This window comes from Bidens hawaiensis, unplaced genomic scaffold, assembly GCF_021521415.1.
Source record: "Bidens hawaiensis isolate Kalapana, Puna unplaced genomic scaffold, B.hawaiensis_p1.1 tig00027599_1, whole genome shotgun sequence".
Lineage (NCBI taxonomy): Eukaryota > Viridiplantae > Streptophyta > Magnoliopsida > Asterales > Asteraceae > Bidens > Bidens hawaiensis.
This window is the reverse complement of record NW_027494479.1, coordinates 194,705-211,298: the sequence shown is the minus strand read 5'-3', so window position 1 is coordinate 211,298 and position 16,594 is coordinate 194,705. Positions and strand designations below refer to the sequence as shown.

Genomic DNA, 16,594 nt, shown 5'->3' with positions numbered 1-16,594 from the left:
AAATCAGTATATCATCGATGAAGACGATAACTGACTTATCTAACATCGGCCGACACACCCTATTCATCATGACCATAAATGCTGCAGGAGCATTCGTTAGACCGAATGACATCACGAGAAACTCGTAGTGTCCATACCGCGTCCGAAACGCTGTTTTCGGGACGTCTGCCTCTTTCACCTTCAACTGATGATAGCCTGATCTGAGATCTATTCGTGAGAACCAACTTGAAACTTGCAGTTGGTCAAACAAATCATCAATCCTTGGCAAAGGATATCTATTCTTTACCGTAATCTTATTCAACTCGCGATAGTCTATGCACATTCTCATACTTCCATCCTTCTTCTTCACGAACAACACTGGTGCGCCCCACGGGGAAACACTTGGTCTAATAAAACCCTTGTCGAGGATTTCTTGCAGTTGGGACATCAGTTCTTTCATCTCGGATGGTGCTAGACGGTAAGGCGCATTCGCGACGGGCTGGGCTCCTGGTACTAAATCTATCTGAAATTCTATCTCTCGCTCCGGTGGCAACCCCGGAAGATCCTCTAGGAATACTTCTGGGTAGTCGCACACAATAGGAACACCTTTCATTTCTTTTATCTCGGCCGTAGCGTTGACAACATACGCCAGGTAGGCACCGCACCCTCGCCTTAACAAACCCTCAGCTTTTATCATTGAAATGACATTAAGCCCAGAATTTTCCTTATCACCATAAACCGTCACCGCACTACCATCTAAGGACTTTAACCTTATTATCCTACTCTTACACACTATCTGAGCTTCATACTCAGACAACCAATCCATTCCCAAAACCACATCGAACCCTCATAAGGTCATAACATACAAGGTAACAGGGAACTCATGTCCCTCTAATTCTATCTTACAGTCCTTAACCATCCTCATTATCTTAACCGAGGTATCACTAGCGGTTTCTACTATAAAAGTTTCAGACACTCGACAACATTTCATTTTAGCTAATTTACTAAATGGTGTGGCTACGAAGCTTTTGTTCGCACCCGAATCAAATAATACTGAAGCGGATATACCGTTTACAAGAAACGTACCTGTGACAACATCTGGAATCTGCTTGGCTTGTTCCTGGGTTAACATGTAAGCTCTGGTCCTCGGCCTAGTCTGATCAGCTACATTCTTTCCACTCCCTCCGGCTCCACCATCGGTGCATTCCTTGGCAAAATGGCCCGGCTTTCCGCACTTGTAGCATGCAGGTTTTGCAGTACAATTGGGAGCATAATGTCCCACTTTTCCACACTTATAACAGGCATTCGATCCTAGCCTGCATTCCCCACCATGAGCCTTACCACATTTATGACAAACATTAGATCCTTTACCCCACTTGCACTCACCACCGTGCATCTTTCCGCAGGTCTTACACGACCTCTTCTCCCAAACTCTCGGCTGCTTCTTCTTAGGGTTCCACATTTGAGTACCGGGACGTTTAACATGATTGACCTACTTCTTATCTCTCTTCTATTCTTCCACCACAACATCATCCGCATCCAGGTCTACATTAACCATCTCTGCGAGCTCGACAACAGAGTCAAAGGTAGCAGGTTTACTCATCCTGACTAGCGTGCGGACTCTCTATGGCAATCCTCTCACATAGCACTTGATCCATTTAGCCTCAGTGTTAACCATATTGGGTACCAACCTAGACATTCGGTTGAACTCGGTGGTATACTCACGATGTGTCATCGTTCCAGCTTTCAGGTTCAGGAACTTCATCTCCGCCCTTTCAACTTCGGCGTCAGCACAGAATCTCTTCATCACTAACTCTTTCAGATCCTCCCACTTTAGAGCTTTAATCTCATCCCGGGTCTTCCTCTGCTCCACACTTTCCCACCGATACATAGCTTCATCCCCGAATGATTGGGTGGCATAACCGACGGCTTGTTCAGGACGGAACTCGCTGATTCGGATAATTTTATCCATGGCGGTTATCCATTGAAGGGTAGCGATTGCGTCTCCCAAACCAGTCAGTTTTGGAGGGTCACAACCTTTGAAGGACTTATAGTTGCACCCACCTCGGCCCCTCTTTCTATCATCAACCTTCACAGACCTTACCACACTCGAAGCCTCCCTCTCTCGTTCATCATCTTTCCTACCATCTCCTCCTGCTCCTTCAGCTGTTCTTTCACGGCCTCCAGCAGACCCCTCCGGATTCATGTTTTTCACAGCCGTGGCTACTTATTGGACAATAGCTGCTTGGATTAAGGGATCTAGCTGAACCCCTTCATTGTTGTTAAGGTTTCCTCCAGCTGCGCTTCCTTCTTCTTCGGTGTTGGAAGCAGCTTCAATCGAAGGTTGTTGGACACGACGAGGCCTGCCACGACGTCCAGTGCGGCCTCCTGCTCCAGCAACTGCCCTAGATCCAGCCATCGTATTCTAAAAGGAAAACCACAAACGTCATCACTCAAGGAACCATTTAGTACAAGGATAGTAAGGCCAACAGGTAATAATAGTGGCCAGTTGTGATTAGCTGATCACGTTACTTTCCGTGTCCTATACACTTCCTCTTATGAGTCTATTTGTGCTAGGTTCTACTCTAAACAATTAATAAATCAAACAATCAATTAATCCTATCCCTAACCTGCACATATTCTCCATTTAGCAATTGAGCTAATATTAACATTCATTATTTAACCATACACTTTACCGTTACTGAGCTTGTTTGAGTGACACATGGCTATCTTGAACTGGCATCTTCTTTCTTTTCTTACTTAAATCCCATTCTCTGTTTGAGTCTAAGCATGTAGGATGCTTAAATCTCTCGAACTTTGCTCTGATACCAACTTGTAAGGCCCCGTTACCGGTGCCCTACACTGGACGTTGGATTTACTCATAAACGCAGTTCTAAATATCAGAGTTAATTAAAACTTTCGCGGAATATAAAACTTCAACAAAATATATATTACACAACCTTCAAATCTTGTCTTAACAACATTCATTATTATTCAAACATAAAACATAGTCTTTAAAAACATCATAACATTTCCTTGAGATGCCAGTATCTTCAATTCCATGCCATGTGTCCTCATCAAGCGAGCTGCCTCATTCTACTCACCTGCGTGCATACTAAAAGTCAGCTACGCTGAGTGAGTTCTAGTTAATCACATATCATACAATACGTACACTTACCTTCAATTATGAATCCGAAGATACATAATAATTACTTTACTATTTTACTTTCATTACATAATTTCATACATACATACTTTATCCGAAGATCGTTCACGTACCGACAAGCTTTCGTTCACATTCAAGATATACATAATTAACATATAAATCATACATGGCATACACTTACCATTTAAGGTAAATGTATTAACTATTACATCGAGTATGCACACAGCCCCGAAAACGTAACAAGGAAATGGGGATAGAAACTCACCTGAATGCGGTTACGTTCACCGTTTATGGTTATTCCCTTCTAGAGTTGTGCACGGCTAACTGTATAATAAATACATGTATCAATTAACTATTTCTACTCATATCGTGTTTCTCTCTTTATATAACCCACAACGAACGGGGGTCCGGGGGCAGCGCCCCTAGCTGCGGGGTTCTAGGGGCGGCATCCCCTAGCAGGGTCCAAGGGGCAGAGCCCCTGGTTGGGGTTAAGCTGCCAGGTCATAGGGGCAGATCCATCATAACGAACTATCAACTGTTCTTATCAAAGTCGAAATTGATAAGAACAGGAACAGTCAAACTTCATCAGATCTACGATTAAACCTTTGATTCTCAACGAAAAAACACGAAATTGGTATCAATGGATTCGTATTCATATCTCCTACAAACCCTAGGTGTCCAATCGGCCAAACATATGTGTTTAAAGGGTGAGATTTGAGCATATATACATATGGCTCGTTTATCCAATAATTAAACCATCAAATGCTATCGAATTTCAGTAAGGTTTGATGTATTGAGCTCGTTTTTTCCATGTGTATACAGATCTAAGATTTCCTAGATGAATCCGAACCTAAATAAACGATTTTCAATTATAAACGTACCTAAACTAGTCGAACTACGAACACGAGCTGGTCTTTGATGTAGGTTCGGTTCGTCACAACGTTCTAGCACCAACAAGCTCGGGTTTCCGCCTTTGGATCTTGGTTCGGGTTTGTGTGTGTTTTTCAAGGTGTAGGCTATGGTGTAGAGATGGATATAAATGGAAAGGATTATGGTTTAAGGGGTATTTATACTCCCTTAAGCCCATGGACCTAAGGCCCATTTCATCTTATATTCCATCTTCTAAAGTCCAAGCCCAACCGTGTACAGTTTATTATCTAAACCGATAAACGACACAATATAAAATAAACGAAATTTATTTTATTATTATAACCAAAAGTAGGATGTTACACCCTGACCCCCAAACACGATACAAACATTTATTTCATGCAACCCCATGAATTGAGTTCATCAAATTTCAAGTAGAGCTCGACAATCGACCATGGTTCTTTGCGTGTGTGGTGCGGCAACTGTTATTCGCACGTCTTGGACATCATTGAACCCAGCTCATTGTATTCATTGTTGCAACAAATGGGTAAGTTCAAATTACACAAAAATTGAACATTTTTTTAACCTAATTTCTGATCGGATTACCACGTTTTATGGAAGGAGGGACGAAGCTGTGGATTTGTATGTTAGGCGAAGCCAGCATTATGGGAAAGAGTTGGTACTGTCATTTCTGGACTTTTGAACTCGATTAAGCGGCATGTAGAAAAAGCAATAACCATGGACAACCAGAACAAGAAACTTCAACAGATTGGAAGACAATTGGCAGTGGAGAACAAGGGACTTAAACTAATGTTATGCTTTAGTTGGGTATTCTTAATTTTGTATTATATGTTCAATTGACTAAAGTATTAGCATGTGGCAAGTAGTGTTTTGATGTTCCAAGTAATGCAAGTATTAGACTTGTTGTATTTTGCTCATGTAACTGATGTTATAATGCAAGTAATGTTAATGATGTTGATGTTTAGATGTTAATTCAAGTGATGTTTTGATGTTATAGACAAGTCATAAAAAAGTCATGTTACTACAACAATTATTTTGATGTTAATGCACGAGGGAATAAAGAAGTCAATGTTACCGCAACAATAATAAAACCTCATGTTGCTACAACTATAATATTTTAAAACAAATAAAACCTTATATTAATGCAATAGTAATTAATAATATAAAAGCTCCATTGTTAAACTTAGGAGTGCAAACTAGCCAAGCCAAGCCCGAGCTCGGCTAGTTTAACTTACATAGTGCTCATCTCATTTCTCTATCTCGATCTCTATATCATTTTTTTCAAGCTCGAGCTTGGCTCGGGCTCATTTAAGCTCATGTAACTCACGGTGACGCTACTCGTTTTTACCCCTACTTATTAGCAGCCTTGTCAAAATAAGTAACTTCATTATCTAAATTGTATATTATGCATTATGCATAACGAATGCATTATTCATAATTATCAACAATAAACAGTATATTATGCATTATGCATAAGTATATGTCCATAAACATGGAAGTGTTTGCCATTAGACAAATGCCATTTTACCTAAAATTAAACATCTTCAATTTGATAAATTATACAGATAATACCAAAAGATAAACCATACATTCATATTACATAAACATAAACCACTCATCCATATTACAAAATATCCATCCATTGTAGCAAAATACACTTACAATCACCAAACTAAAAGCACCCCTAAACTACAGCATAGCATAATAAGTTTTTAAACATAAGACATAAGCATAACACCACCAAAAGACATAAGTTTCTAAAACGAAAGACAATAATTTTATACTGTATACATAACCAAAGCACCCCTAAACTGCAACCCCAACTTGTTGTCCAACACCTCCCTATGCAGCCCCATATTGACTTCCAGCAGTGCAACTCCTTTTGTTATGCCCTTTCTGCTTGCAAATATCACATGTAACTGTACCTGCCTTCTTTGGAATTTTTCCAGTGGTTGACATGCTTTAAGTTAATTCTTCAACTTTGATTTCTTTCTCTTTTTCTTTGGTATGCCAATTTGCTTTTGATGTTTTGGAGGTGTTAAGGTAATTGGGCATTGAGAAACTGGCCACATGTCAATGCCATCAATTGGGTTTATGGTATGTTGATAAACCTTTTTCATGTCTCCAACCAGCAAGATTTATCCACCCATTTTTCTGAGATACCATCACCCATACCATGCTTAGCCATATTCCAAATACATGCCACCGCATGCTGCATGCCAGTGAGTTCCCATTTTCTACATGAACAAGTCCTCTCATCAAGATTAACAGATTTTTGGTCTTGGTTAGGCCCATTCACTTGATACTTTGTACAACCACTCCAAATCACATTATACAGATTGGCTTCAGTCTTGATTGTATCAAATGAATTTGTAGCAACTGGTGGTGGTAATAGGCCTTAACACTTAGCAATCTGCTTATGTACCACAACCATCCTTTTCATAGATATTCCCTAATGAACTCAAGGCAAGTAATGATAGGCTTGTACCTTCCAAAAACCAATTGCCTGTTGAAAACCTCACAGAGGTTGTTCAACAACACATCACACTTTGGCCTAACTACAATAATTACAAAATTTCAAGTTAGACAAATTAGTAATCAAAACATTATTACTTTATATAGGGCTAGAATTACATACCACTAAAAATGGCTCTTGACCAATGTTTTGAAGGATTATTGTTCAACCACTCATGAAGGGCCTTTATCTTCCTTCAAGACTGCCTTTGTAGCCTTGTCAAAGCATTTTGTTGTTGTTGTTGCAGTAGCACAACTCCACAATAGGTCTCTAAAGATCACACCTCTCCACTTTGGCTTCATATTTTCATGTATATGCCTTGAACAATACATATGCTCAGCACTTAGAAACACGTCCTTCACAACATGTATTATACCCTATCAAAGCAACAGTTTTAACAAAGTACAAATAAAACAACTACATACCGTTTGCCTGCCACTTATAAATGTGAAATTACCGTTAGCTTCCAAATCCAAATAATCTCCTAAGCACTCTAAAAACCATCTCCAATTAGTAGTAGTCTCAGCCTCAACCAATGCGTATGCAACCGAGTATATCCCGTTGTTTGCATCCATTCTTACTGCTGTTAAAATTGCCCAGGGAATGGTCCCTTCATAAAACACCCATCAAGCCCCAAAATATCTATCACGGCTACCTTACATCCTGCCTTCAAAGCACCTAAGCATATGTAAATCCTCCTGAATTGCCTTGTTGAACTGCTAGGGTTAGTAAATGGTTCAACATCTATCTTCGCAATTGTTCCTGGATTAGATCTAATCAACTCCTCAGTATAGTCCCTTAAACTCCCATATTGTGCCTTATAATCTCCAAGAACATTCTCATTTGCCATCTCCTTAGCCCTAAAAATCTGATTATTAGAAATTTGGACTTGAAATTTCTTTTGTAGATCCTCTAGCAGAATTCTTGGTTTGATGAAAGGGTTGGTTCAATCTGTTGGCCAACCAATCAACTGTGCACAAATTAACATCCATTGTTTGCAAACAATGGTGCTCATTGTTGTACCTTTTAACAGCCCAACCACTACTCCCCATATAAGAAACATGTAAAAAGCCAGGGGAAAGTTGGATCATGAAGCTTTTTTCTAAGGGCATGTGTTACTTTGGTTTTGACAGAAGTGCCTTTCCCACTTGTTTTTTTTTTTCTTTTTCAGAATTTCCCTTGGATGTATCACTTACATTTTTAGTTTTGATTGAACTTCCTTTTAATGCACTACCTACTTTCTTTGGTTTCACAAAACTACCCCTGGTCCTACCATGTTTCTTTAACGCCCCATCCTTTTCATTATCACAACTACCGAGACTTGGATTTATTCCTAAACAAATCACACGAAGTCTAGAGCGGTCATTTTTTGAAAGCACAACTATCTTCTTGAATGTACAGCATAATCCTTCACAACTTCCTTTATGACTTCTTTATCAGTGAAAGATTGCCCAACATAGAAGGGGCAATCCTTATTTAGTTTTTCCCTTTTCTTCTTCCTCCTAACATTCCTGACAGCCCTTTGTAATGGGCTATCATTATCAATGTCAGTTAGGCTATCAAACCCTTCTAAATCTACTTCATCACCATCTTCAAGTTCATCATTTTCCTCACCTTGATCACTAATGTCAAAGTTAACAGCAGCGCTAAATAGATCCGTATCTACGTTATAATCTTCAACTAAGTTCTCCTCATATACTATGAAGTCTGCATCTTGATCATCATTTCTCTCATCACTCCCTTCATCACTACCCTCATCACTAACCTTATCACTTCCACTTTCACCATCGTCAACTTCAACTATAATAGTCTTCCCCTTATTATTGTCCTCAACTTGACTATCATAATTCTTTTTGGATCTTCTCACGTGCTCCACATATACTTCAATAACTTTATTTATTTCAGCATACTGGATCAGATTAAGAACATCACTATCATTTTTCAATGGTCTTAAACCAAGTTCTGAAACCCTAAAATGGTATGATGCTACATCATCTTTTGGTAACCAAGTTCGTCCACCATATCGTCCATAATAATCAAAGAAAAAAAGGTCAGAATTAACCTTGTCAACATAGTCTACATTACCCATGTCGTATCTAATCACTGGAGAAGTTTTGAAATCACCCCCATGATGGAACTTCAGTGTAAACCCACACGGGTTTTGTGCTGCAATCATAATCTAGATAAAAAAAATTAAAGATTTGTGTAAAGGAAACCTATTTTCTAAGATTTGGGTAGTAGATGAACAAACTGTAATCGCGAGTAGGATCAAAGTAAGAATTTGCCTTCCGAACAAACCACATTTTAGTCATTTTCAACGAAGATGATCGATGGTTGTTGCATACAAGCGGTGTTTGACGAAGACGATTGATGGAGTCGTAGTTAGGGTTTCTGTCTCTTAATAATTGAAGAAGTGCTTTGGGGTTTGGGGTCCAGGGGATTGGGATTACAATAAGTAAAAATAAGTATTATAATAATGAAAAATTGAAAATACATGTTTGCCCCTAATTTAATTGAAAATACACGAGTTGGAGAATCAACACGTGTTTATCCCTTTCGCCTTTAACAATTTTGGTTTCTTAGCTCCGGATGCCGTGGACCTTTTGAATAGGGTTCAGAAAGTTGTGTATAGTAACGTATCAGCCCATAAGAATCAAAACTTTGTTTTTAGTCGGATTGGGTTTGCTATCCAAAAGGGGGTTGCGGCGCAGCTTGTTGCCCGCTTACCTGCCACTTCATTGTAAATCGTTAGGATGTTTCTTTGAAATATAAAATTTTCTTTCTTTTTTTTATAAAAAAAAAATAAATAAAAAAATTTAATGATTATATTTAACGTAGTTAATAATTTGGATGTAATTGGCAGGAATTGAAAAAACGTGAAGAGTTCTTATGCAAAAAATAAAGTTTTTAGACTAAATTCGTAATATTTGTCAAAATAAAAGAACAAAAATGACACTTTGCTCTTAATTACGTTTAAATTTTAATATAATATTCAAACCTACTAACTCGTAAACCGCACTGACTAGTTTACATAGGGTAGGTAATATTTACATTGGTTAGAATCAGAATTGTCGAAGTATTCCGGGCTATACAAACAAACACTCACACTGGATTCATAAATAAAAATTACAACTTGCGTTCTGAGCAGACAAAAGGGGTTGGTGTTGTGTGGAAATGGTGACGAATAATAATAATAACCAACAACAACAAAAACACCATCACCACCACCACCACCACCACCACTTCTTCTTCACTAAACCCTAATTCATCTCTGTTTCCATCAATTATTCTAATTATTATTCTCAACAAAGAAAAACCCACATGGATGTTGTAGCTTTAGAACCCCCAATTCGAACCAATTCACTATTTAACACAATAATAATACCCAAATCCCACTTTCTCAAATTACGCCCAAAACCCAGCCCTAGATTCTTACATTGCACCACTCAATTCACCCACAAAATCATCCTTATAAACATTCATTATTCAAGACCCACCACTCTCCTTCGACAACACCCACGGTTAACATCTGTTCACCTCAAATGTTGCAACAGCATCGCTGTCAAAACCCCCAAAACTGTTGGTTCTAATTTTCTTGAAATTCTGGTTAAAAAAGGTTTGATTTTGGCGGCTGCGTGTTGCGGGGTGTTTGTGTTCGGATGCCGTGGGGCGGTGGCCGTGGAAGGGGTTGTGGGTTTTGAACAGATTAAGGTTTCGATGACGAATTCGTTGCCGAAGGTTTTGATGGTGCTTAAGGTTTTGAAGGAGCAGGGGTTGATACTGGCGGCTTTGTTTGGTTTGTCTGCGTTTTTTTCGATGGCCGAGACTTCGATTACGACGCTTTGGCCTTGGAAGGTATTTGTGTTTTGTTATTGTTTGGAAATTTATAACCTTGACATGATTAATAATAAATGTTGTTCCAGGTTAGAGAGTTGGCCGAGAAAGAGTCTGAGAATGGTGTGTTTAAAATGCTCAGGAACGATGTTACTCGGTTTTTGACGACTATTCTTATTGGCACAACGTAATGTTCTTTGTTTCCGTTTAAATGAGTTGATTTGGATTATGTTTACTGTCAAGTTAAAAGATTTATTAAAGAGGAAACATGTAGGAACATGATTTGATATTTGTCTATTTGGAATTTTTAGGGTTGTAAATATTGGAGCAACAGCACTGGTGACGGAAGCAGCAACTGCGATATTTGGTGAAGCAGGCGTGAGTGCAGCCACAGGAGTAATGACGGTATGATTAGTATCTGCCTGTTAATAAGATTTTAAAATTGTTTATATTGCATAATAAAATGGTGCCAATTATTTTTTAACTGATATTTTAAGGGTATTTCATCTGTGTTTTGAAACTGATTATTGATGCCACAATAATTAGGCTTTAGTTACAATATTGACTAAATAAAGGCCGGAAAAAGAAATACAACCGACATTAGAAGTTACCCTGTTATATTGTAAAACTAGAAACACTCTTATCAGGGACCTACACCAACTCTTCCAGTCAATACCTTACCGTTTAGTCCTGTGTTTAATTCAGTTGAAAGAGTGTGTTTTAATCTCTTCATAAATTCTTTTGAAGATTTATTTCACCCTATTGAACCGAAAACCATTTATTTGATGAAAACAATCTCCACTTTTCGTTCATTTACCACTTTCATCATGTTTGAGCAAGTGTTGCCGTCCTCTCAGAAGCTCTATTGTTAGTGTTGTGATTACTTGTTCTCTGTTGGAAGCTTGATGCTTGAACATTGAAAATATAACTAAGGTACTGAAATTAAGATAAATAGCCAAATTTGAGATGGGCTGGATCTCCGATTACAAGGGCTAGGGTTAAACCCAGTAGGTTAGATAAACAAATAATACATTGACAGTACCTGATAAAAAACAAAATGAATTAATACTAATGCTAGCGGTTAGTAGATAGAAAAACTGCTTGTGAAACCATTCACTACTTCAGATCCTAATAATATTCTTCTGCTAAAGGGTTTAGGTGGGAACCAACACCAATTGAATTAACCGGGTTTGTATCAGTATGCTTTGGTTATTTAATTTCATAAGGGTTAAATATTAATGCTAGCGGTTAGTAGATAGAAAAACTGCTTGTGAAACCATTCACTACTTCAGATCCTAATAATATTCTTCTGCTAAAGGGTTTAGGTGGGAACCAACACCAATTTCATAAGGGAACCAACAAATAATACATTGACAGTACCTGATAAAAAACAAAATGAATTAATACTAATGCTAGCGGTTAGTAGATAGAAAAACTGCTTGTGAAACCATTCACTACTTCAGATCCTAATAATATTCTTCTGCTAAAGGGTTTAGGTGGGAACCAACACCAATTGAATTAACCGGGTTTGTATCAGTATGCTTTGGTTATTTAATTTCATAAGGGTTAAATATTAAGGTTACTACTAGTTGCAACAAAATTAATTATCTAAGGAAACATAAAATTTATTATTGCCCTTTCTTCTTAACTCGTAGTTGTCAAAGACTCAAAGGCAAGGCTCTTAAAAAGCAAGGGCCTGAGATAAGGAAGATGCATAAGCATAAACATACAAATTTTTGGGGATTTTTGACTTGTTTTAGACTTGTTTAGGGCTAGTTCAGGCTGTTTCCGACACCTCATTTTGGATGTTTCAGATCAGTCTGCTTACAATTTGCAGAAATTTGCTAGAATTTCACCAAAATCTGACCAAAATATATCTGGAAGATCGTCTGCCTCTCCTGAGGGCCTAGGCACGCACGAATGGTTTTTGACAACTTAGTTTTAACTTAATCTGTTAAATCATTATTCCCGTTTCTCAAAATGTCTGTTTTTTTTACATGTATGTCTTTTTTGGTCATTTTACCTATCAATATCATAGATAAAAGTCAAAACTGGTCAAAATTAGGAAAATGATGTTGGGTTAATCGAGTTATTCACGGGTCAGTGGGTCATACTGGGCAGCAGGCTGCGACCCAAGAGAATAAAGCGTCCAGGGGATTAAAGGGTCTTTTGACTTTTCAAATGAATGTGAGATTGTTCATTGTTGAGTTTTTTGCTGCAAGTTTAGTCTCTTTGCCTATTTTGGTTTTATTAGATTTTAATTACTTGGACTTGGTTGACTGAATGATGTGGAATTGTATGTTGAATGGTGTATGTTAGAAGAGTGGGTCGTTAGGTTGTACCGGATCTTTAGGTGGACTAAGTAGGTAGCATTTTAGTTGCTACTTTCATGCCCCACACTTGCTTTTTTGTATGCTATTTATAGGTCTTTTGTTTAATAAAATAGTGGTAGCTTTTATATCTCTCTTTCTGCACATCACATTGATGCAAGAGCATCCGGTCCGTTAAGTCGGCCCGGCCCGAATGTTTATTTATATATATATAAATAGGGTTGTTAGGTCTTTTGGCTTAGTTAGTTGATTTTTTGAATAAAGAATTTGTAAGCTTTAAGCGTGTTAACCGAATCATTCGGTTTGAATCGTTTGAATGAAATCGTTGTGTTCTTGAGCCATTTGATTGCTAATCGAAACTGCATCACACATACTTCTATTTCTACCTATTTACCCTCACACATTTTAGTGTGTGTTTAGGGCATGGGAATAGCTCCTCAGGGCCTTGAGGCAACATCTCATGTACTTCTGGGTTATTAGGTTTTGTAGGAGACTGATATGTAAAAACAACAAACGGTTAACGGAATGAAGAAATATGAAAAGGTTACTTGATTAAAAAGTTGATCGGGAAAAATAAAATGAGAGACGTAGCTTTTGGTTTTAAATAAAGCTTATTTCGCTGTACATAGCGCAACGCCAAAGAGAGACATAGCTTTTTGGCAAAAAGGTTGATTGGGACAAAAAAACATTAGGGAGAAGAACTTCTGAAAAGTACGAAATGCACGTGCCTAGGTTTTTGGGACCTAAAGCCTAGGAGCTCTTCGCACTTTTTTAAACCGAGATTTGAACTATTCATACACCGGCATCTGATTAACGAGACTTCAAACAACAGAAGCATTCCCAAGCATTATCTTCTACAACTTCATGTTTTATTATTCTTTTTATATGTGTTATGTATTGAAAAGCTATTTGATTATACTATGGGTCTTCATGTAACGTTTAAAAGATGTTATATATAACGATGTAATTATTAATCACATAAATAAGATAAATTTTTTGTTGCTTGGTTTTCTAAACAAACTGCACGAACTTTCCAATAGTATTCTTAATTGCATTAATCCGGTATCTATCTATACCAGGTTGCTGTTTTGTTACTCACTGAAATAACTCCAAAAAGTATAGCCGTTCATAACGCCACCGAGGTCGCAAGATTTGTGGTACGATTAAAACCATCTTTCTTTCTTCATAATTATAACAAAATACAAATGAATATTCTCTTTTTTTTAACTTTTGAGGAGTTTATCTGACGAGTTGACCTCCATTGACTCTAGGTCAGGCCGATTGCATGGCTTTCATTAGTTTTATATCCTGTTGGAAGAGTCGTAACCTATCTCTCTATGGGAATGCTCAAATTGCTCGGTCTCAAAGGAAGAAGGTGCGTCTTAAGTTTCAAATTTTTTTATAATTTCAATTTCATTTTTTGCTCTTTTTTTCATTTTTTTTTTACTATTTCCAGTGAACCGTATGTCACGGAGGATGAGTTGAAGTTGATGCTACGAGGAGCTGAATTAAGCGGGGCCATTGAAGAGGAAGAACAAGTATATTGATTAAAAGTGTTCTACAAATATATACACTCATCGTTCATTTATTAAATATAGGGCTAATACATTGTGAAAGTCTTTTGCAGGATATGATTGAAAATGTTTTAGAAATTAAAGACACATATGTTCGTGAAGTTATGACACCTTTGGTTGATGTTGTAGCTAGTGATGCTAGTGCAACGTTAGTCGATTTCCACGCATTGTGGGTCACTCATCAATATTCAAGGTATACTATATATTTTCTATTAAGTTAGGAAATATTAATTTTGATGCACTTAATCATGCAATAATATGCTTGCATTCTCAGGGTACCAGTTTTTGAACAACGTGTTGATAATATAGTCGGTATTGCATATGCGATGGATCTGTTAGACTATGTTCAGAAGGTTAGATGACTGCCCTGTCGTTAATTAAATCAAAAGTTGCCTTGTTAATGTAGAATTTTGGTTTATTTTGAAGGGAGACCTTCTAGAAACTTCCACGGTGGGGGATATGGCTCATAAACCGGCTTATTTTGTTCCTGGTATTTTGTTTGATTCATATATCTTTCTCTTCATCGGTTAATAATTGTGTTAGAAGTAATAATGCAGATTCGATGTCGGTATGGAATCTGCTTAGAGAGTTTCGTATCAGAAAGGTACACATGGCGGTTGTACTGAACGAGTATGGTGGGACCGTTGGAGTAAGTATGCCCCTTTTTCTTTAGTCATTATTTAGGCGTGGCAAATTTTGTGCAGGCCGGTCAGGTTCGAGCCACGGGTCAAAACGAGTTAATAAGTTTTATATAATACCTGCCTGTTTTGACCCATTTACTAATTTGAGGTGACCCAATCTTTACCCATATACTATTTATTTTTTGTCTGAGTCGAATCATTGTTTAAAGAACGGGTCAAGATTGTCACCTATATGTCATATTTACTGACTATTAAGTTAAACTGATTACATGTATGCAACAGATTGTAACACTGGAAGACGTGGTTGAAGAAATTGTTGGTGAAATTTTTGATGAAAATGATTCAAAAGTAAGCTATTTTTTTACTCCTTTTTTGACATTTTTATGGTTGGTAATTAAAAGGTATGTTCTTTTTTATGTTATAAAAGGAGGAAATAGATAAAAAGACTGGTTATATTGTAATGAGGGCTGAAGGAATATATGATGTAGATGCAAATACTTCTATTGACCAGCTTTCTGAAGATCTTAACATAAAGATGCCTGAGGTACCTGCTAATTGATTTAATTTTATTTTTGTGATTTTGGTTCATTATTATTAGACCGAGTTACAATTATTAGACCAAGTTACACATTATGGAATGGATCCCTAAAATTTTTGGCTTTCAATGTTTGTTCTTTTTTTCAAAAGTTCTTACGGAATTCGTGCTTTCTGCTAACTGAGGTTAAGTTTTTTAGTTAAGTCACGTCGTGTGCAGTGCACATGAGGGCGTTTCCGTCTTTTTATTCCTCGAAGGACTATTAGTGTTAACATAATAGAAGTTGTAATTTGGTCATAAATACAGGGAGTATTCATGTAAATACAGAAGTATAATATTATTTTTGTTTTTGTTAAAACCCACTACCGCCACTTTCTTCTGTTTACTGTTCTCATCTCTCTCTACAACCTACGCCGCGACCACCACCATCAACCCTTAACGCCAAATCTGAGAGGAGATGGAGGGCGGATGAAAGTGTGGTAGGCTGGCACGGGCTTCAAGGAAGGAAGAAACAGGGTTTTTTGCCGGAGTACAAGAAGAAAAAAACAAGGGATGTGGTTGGCCAGAAAAGTACGAAAGAAGTCGGGTGGGAACAATTTTGGACATCGTCGAGGTGGTGAGCTAACGTCTGAAGAAATTTGTGTGTGTGTTGGGGGGGGGGATTAAGTTAGTGCCCTCATGTTTATAGCGCATGCCCTGACTTAGTAGACAAATTGGATGGGCGTTAGACTAAAGGATGAGAAACGAGGGAAGTTTTACAAATAAAGGACAATTAGTGGAAGTCAAAAATTATAGAGGATTCATTCCATAGTTTGTTAACTATAAAGGGAAAAATTTATAATTTAGGCTTATTATTATTATTATTATTAATAAATTTGTGCATGTGTTTTAACAGGGTCATCAATATGAAACGGTGTCGGGGTTTGTGTGTGAGGCGTTTGGATACATACCAAAAACAGGTGAACGAATCAAAGTGGTTCTTGAAAAGGAAGAAGTTGATGATGAGTATAATGAGGATGATGGCGATCGTTCACATCAAAAAGAAAATGAAAAGAACCAAATATTTCAAATAGAGGTATTGTGTTTTGCCTTGTTTATTTTATAATAACTTTTTGCATGCATATAATCTAGG

General features: G+C 37.6%; 1 protein-coding gene across 2 annotated transcripts in view; it reads left to right on the top strand.

The window, feature by feature from the left end:
• Positions 1-9,737: 9,737 nt before the first annotated feature.
• LOC143575736 (putative DUF21 domain-containing protein At3g13070, chloroplastic) overlaps positions 9,738-16,594 on the top strand; it is a 67,092-nt gene continuing 60,235 nt past the window's right edge. For both annotated transcript variants that reach the window (XM_077060032.1, XM_077060031.1), the window contains exons 1-13: positions 9,738-10,403; positions 10,472-10,569; positions 10,694-10,787; positions 13,792-13,869; positions 13,984-14,087; positions 14,169-14,250; positions 14,340-14,479; positions 14,561-14,639; positions 14,713-14,776; positions 14,844-14,935; positions 15,210-15,275; positions 15,355-15,471; positions 16,358-16,537. In XM_077060032.1, the coding sequence (XP_076916147.1) occupies positions 9,870-10,403; positions 10,472-10,569; positions 10,694-10,787; positions 13,792-13,869; positions 13,984-14,087; positions 14,169-14,250; positions 14,340-14,479; positions 14,561-14,639; positions 14,713-14,776; positions 14,844-14,935; positions 15,210-15,275; positions 15,355-15,471; positions 16,358-16,537 (1,728 nt within the window). In that variant the 5' untranslated portion in view covers positions 9,738-9,869. The remainder of the gene's footprint in view (positions 10,404-10,471; positions 10,570-10,693; positions 10,788-13,791; positions 13,870-13,983; positions 14,088-14,168; positions 14,251-14,339; positions 14,480-14,560; positions 14,640-14,712; positions 14,777-14,843; positions 14,936-15,209; positions 15,276-15,354; positions 15,472-16,357; positions 16,538-16,594) is intronic.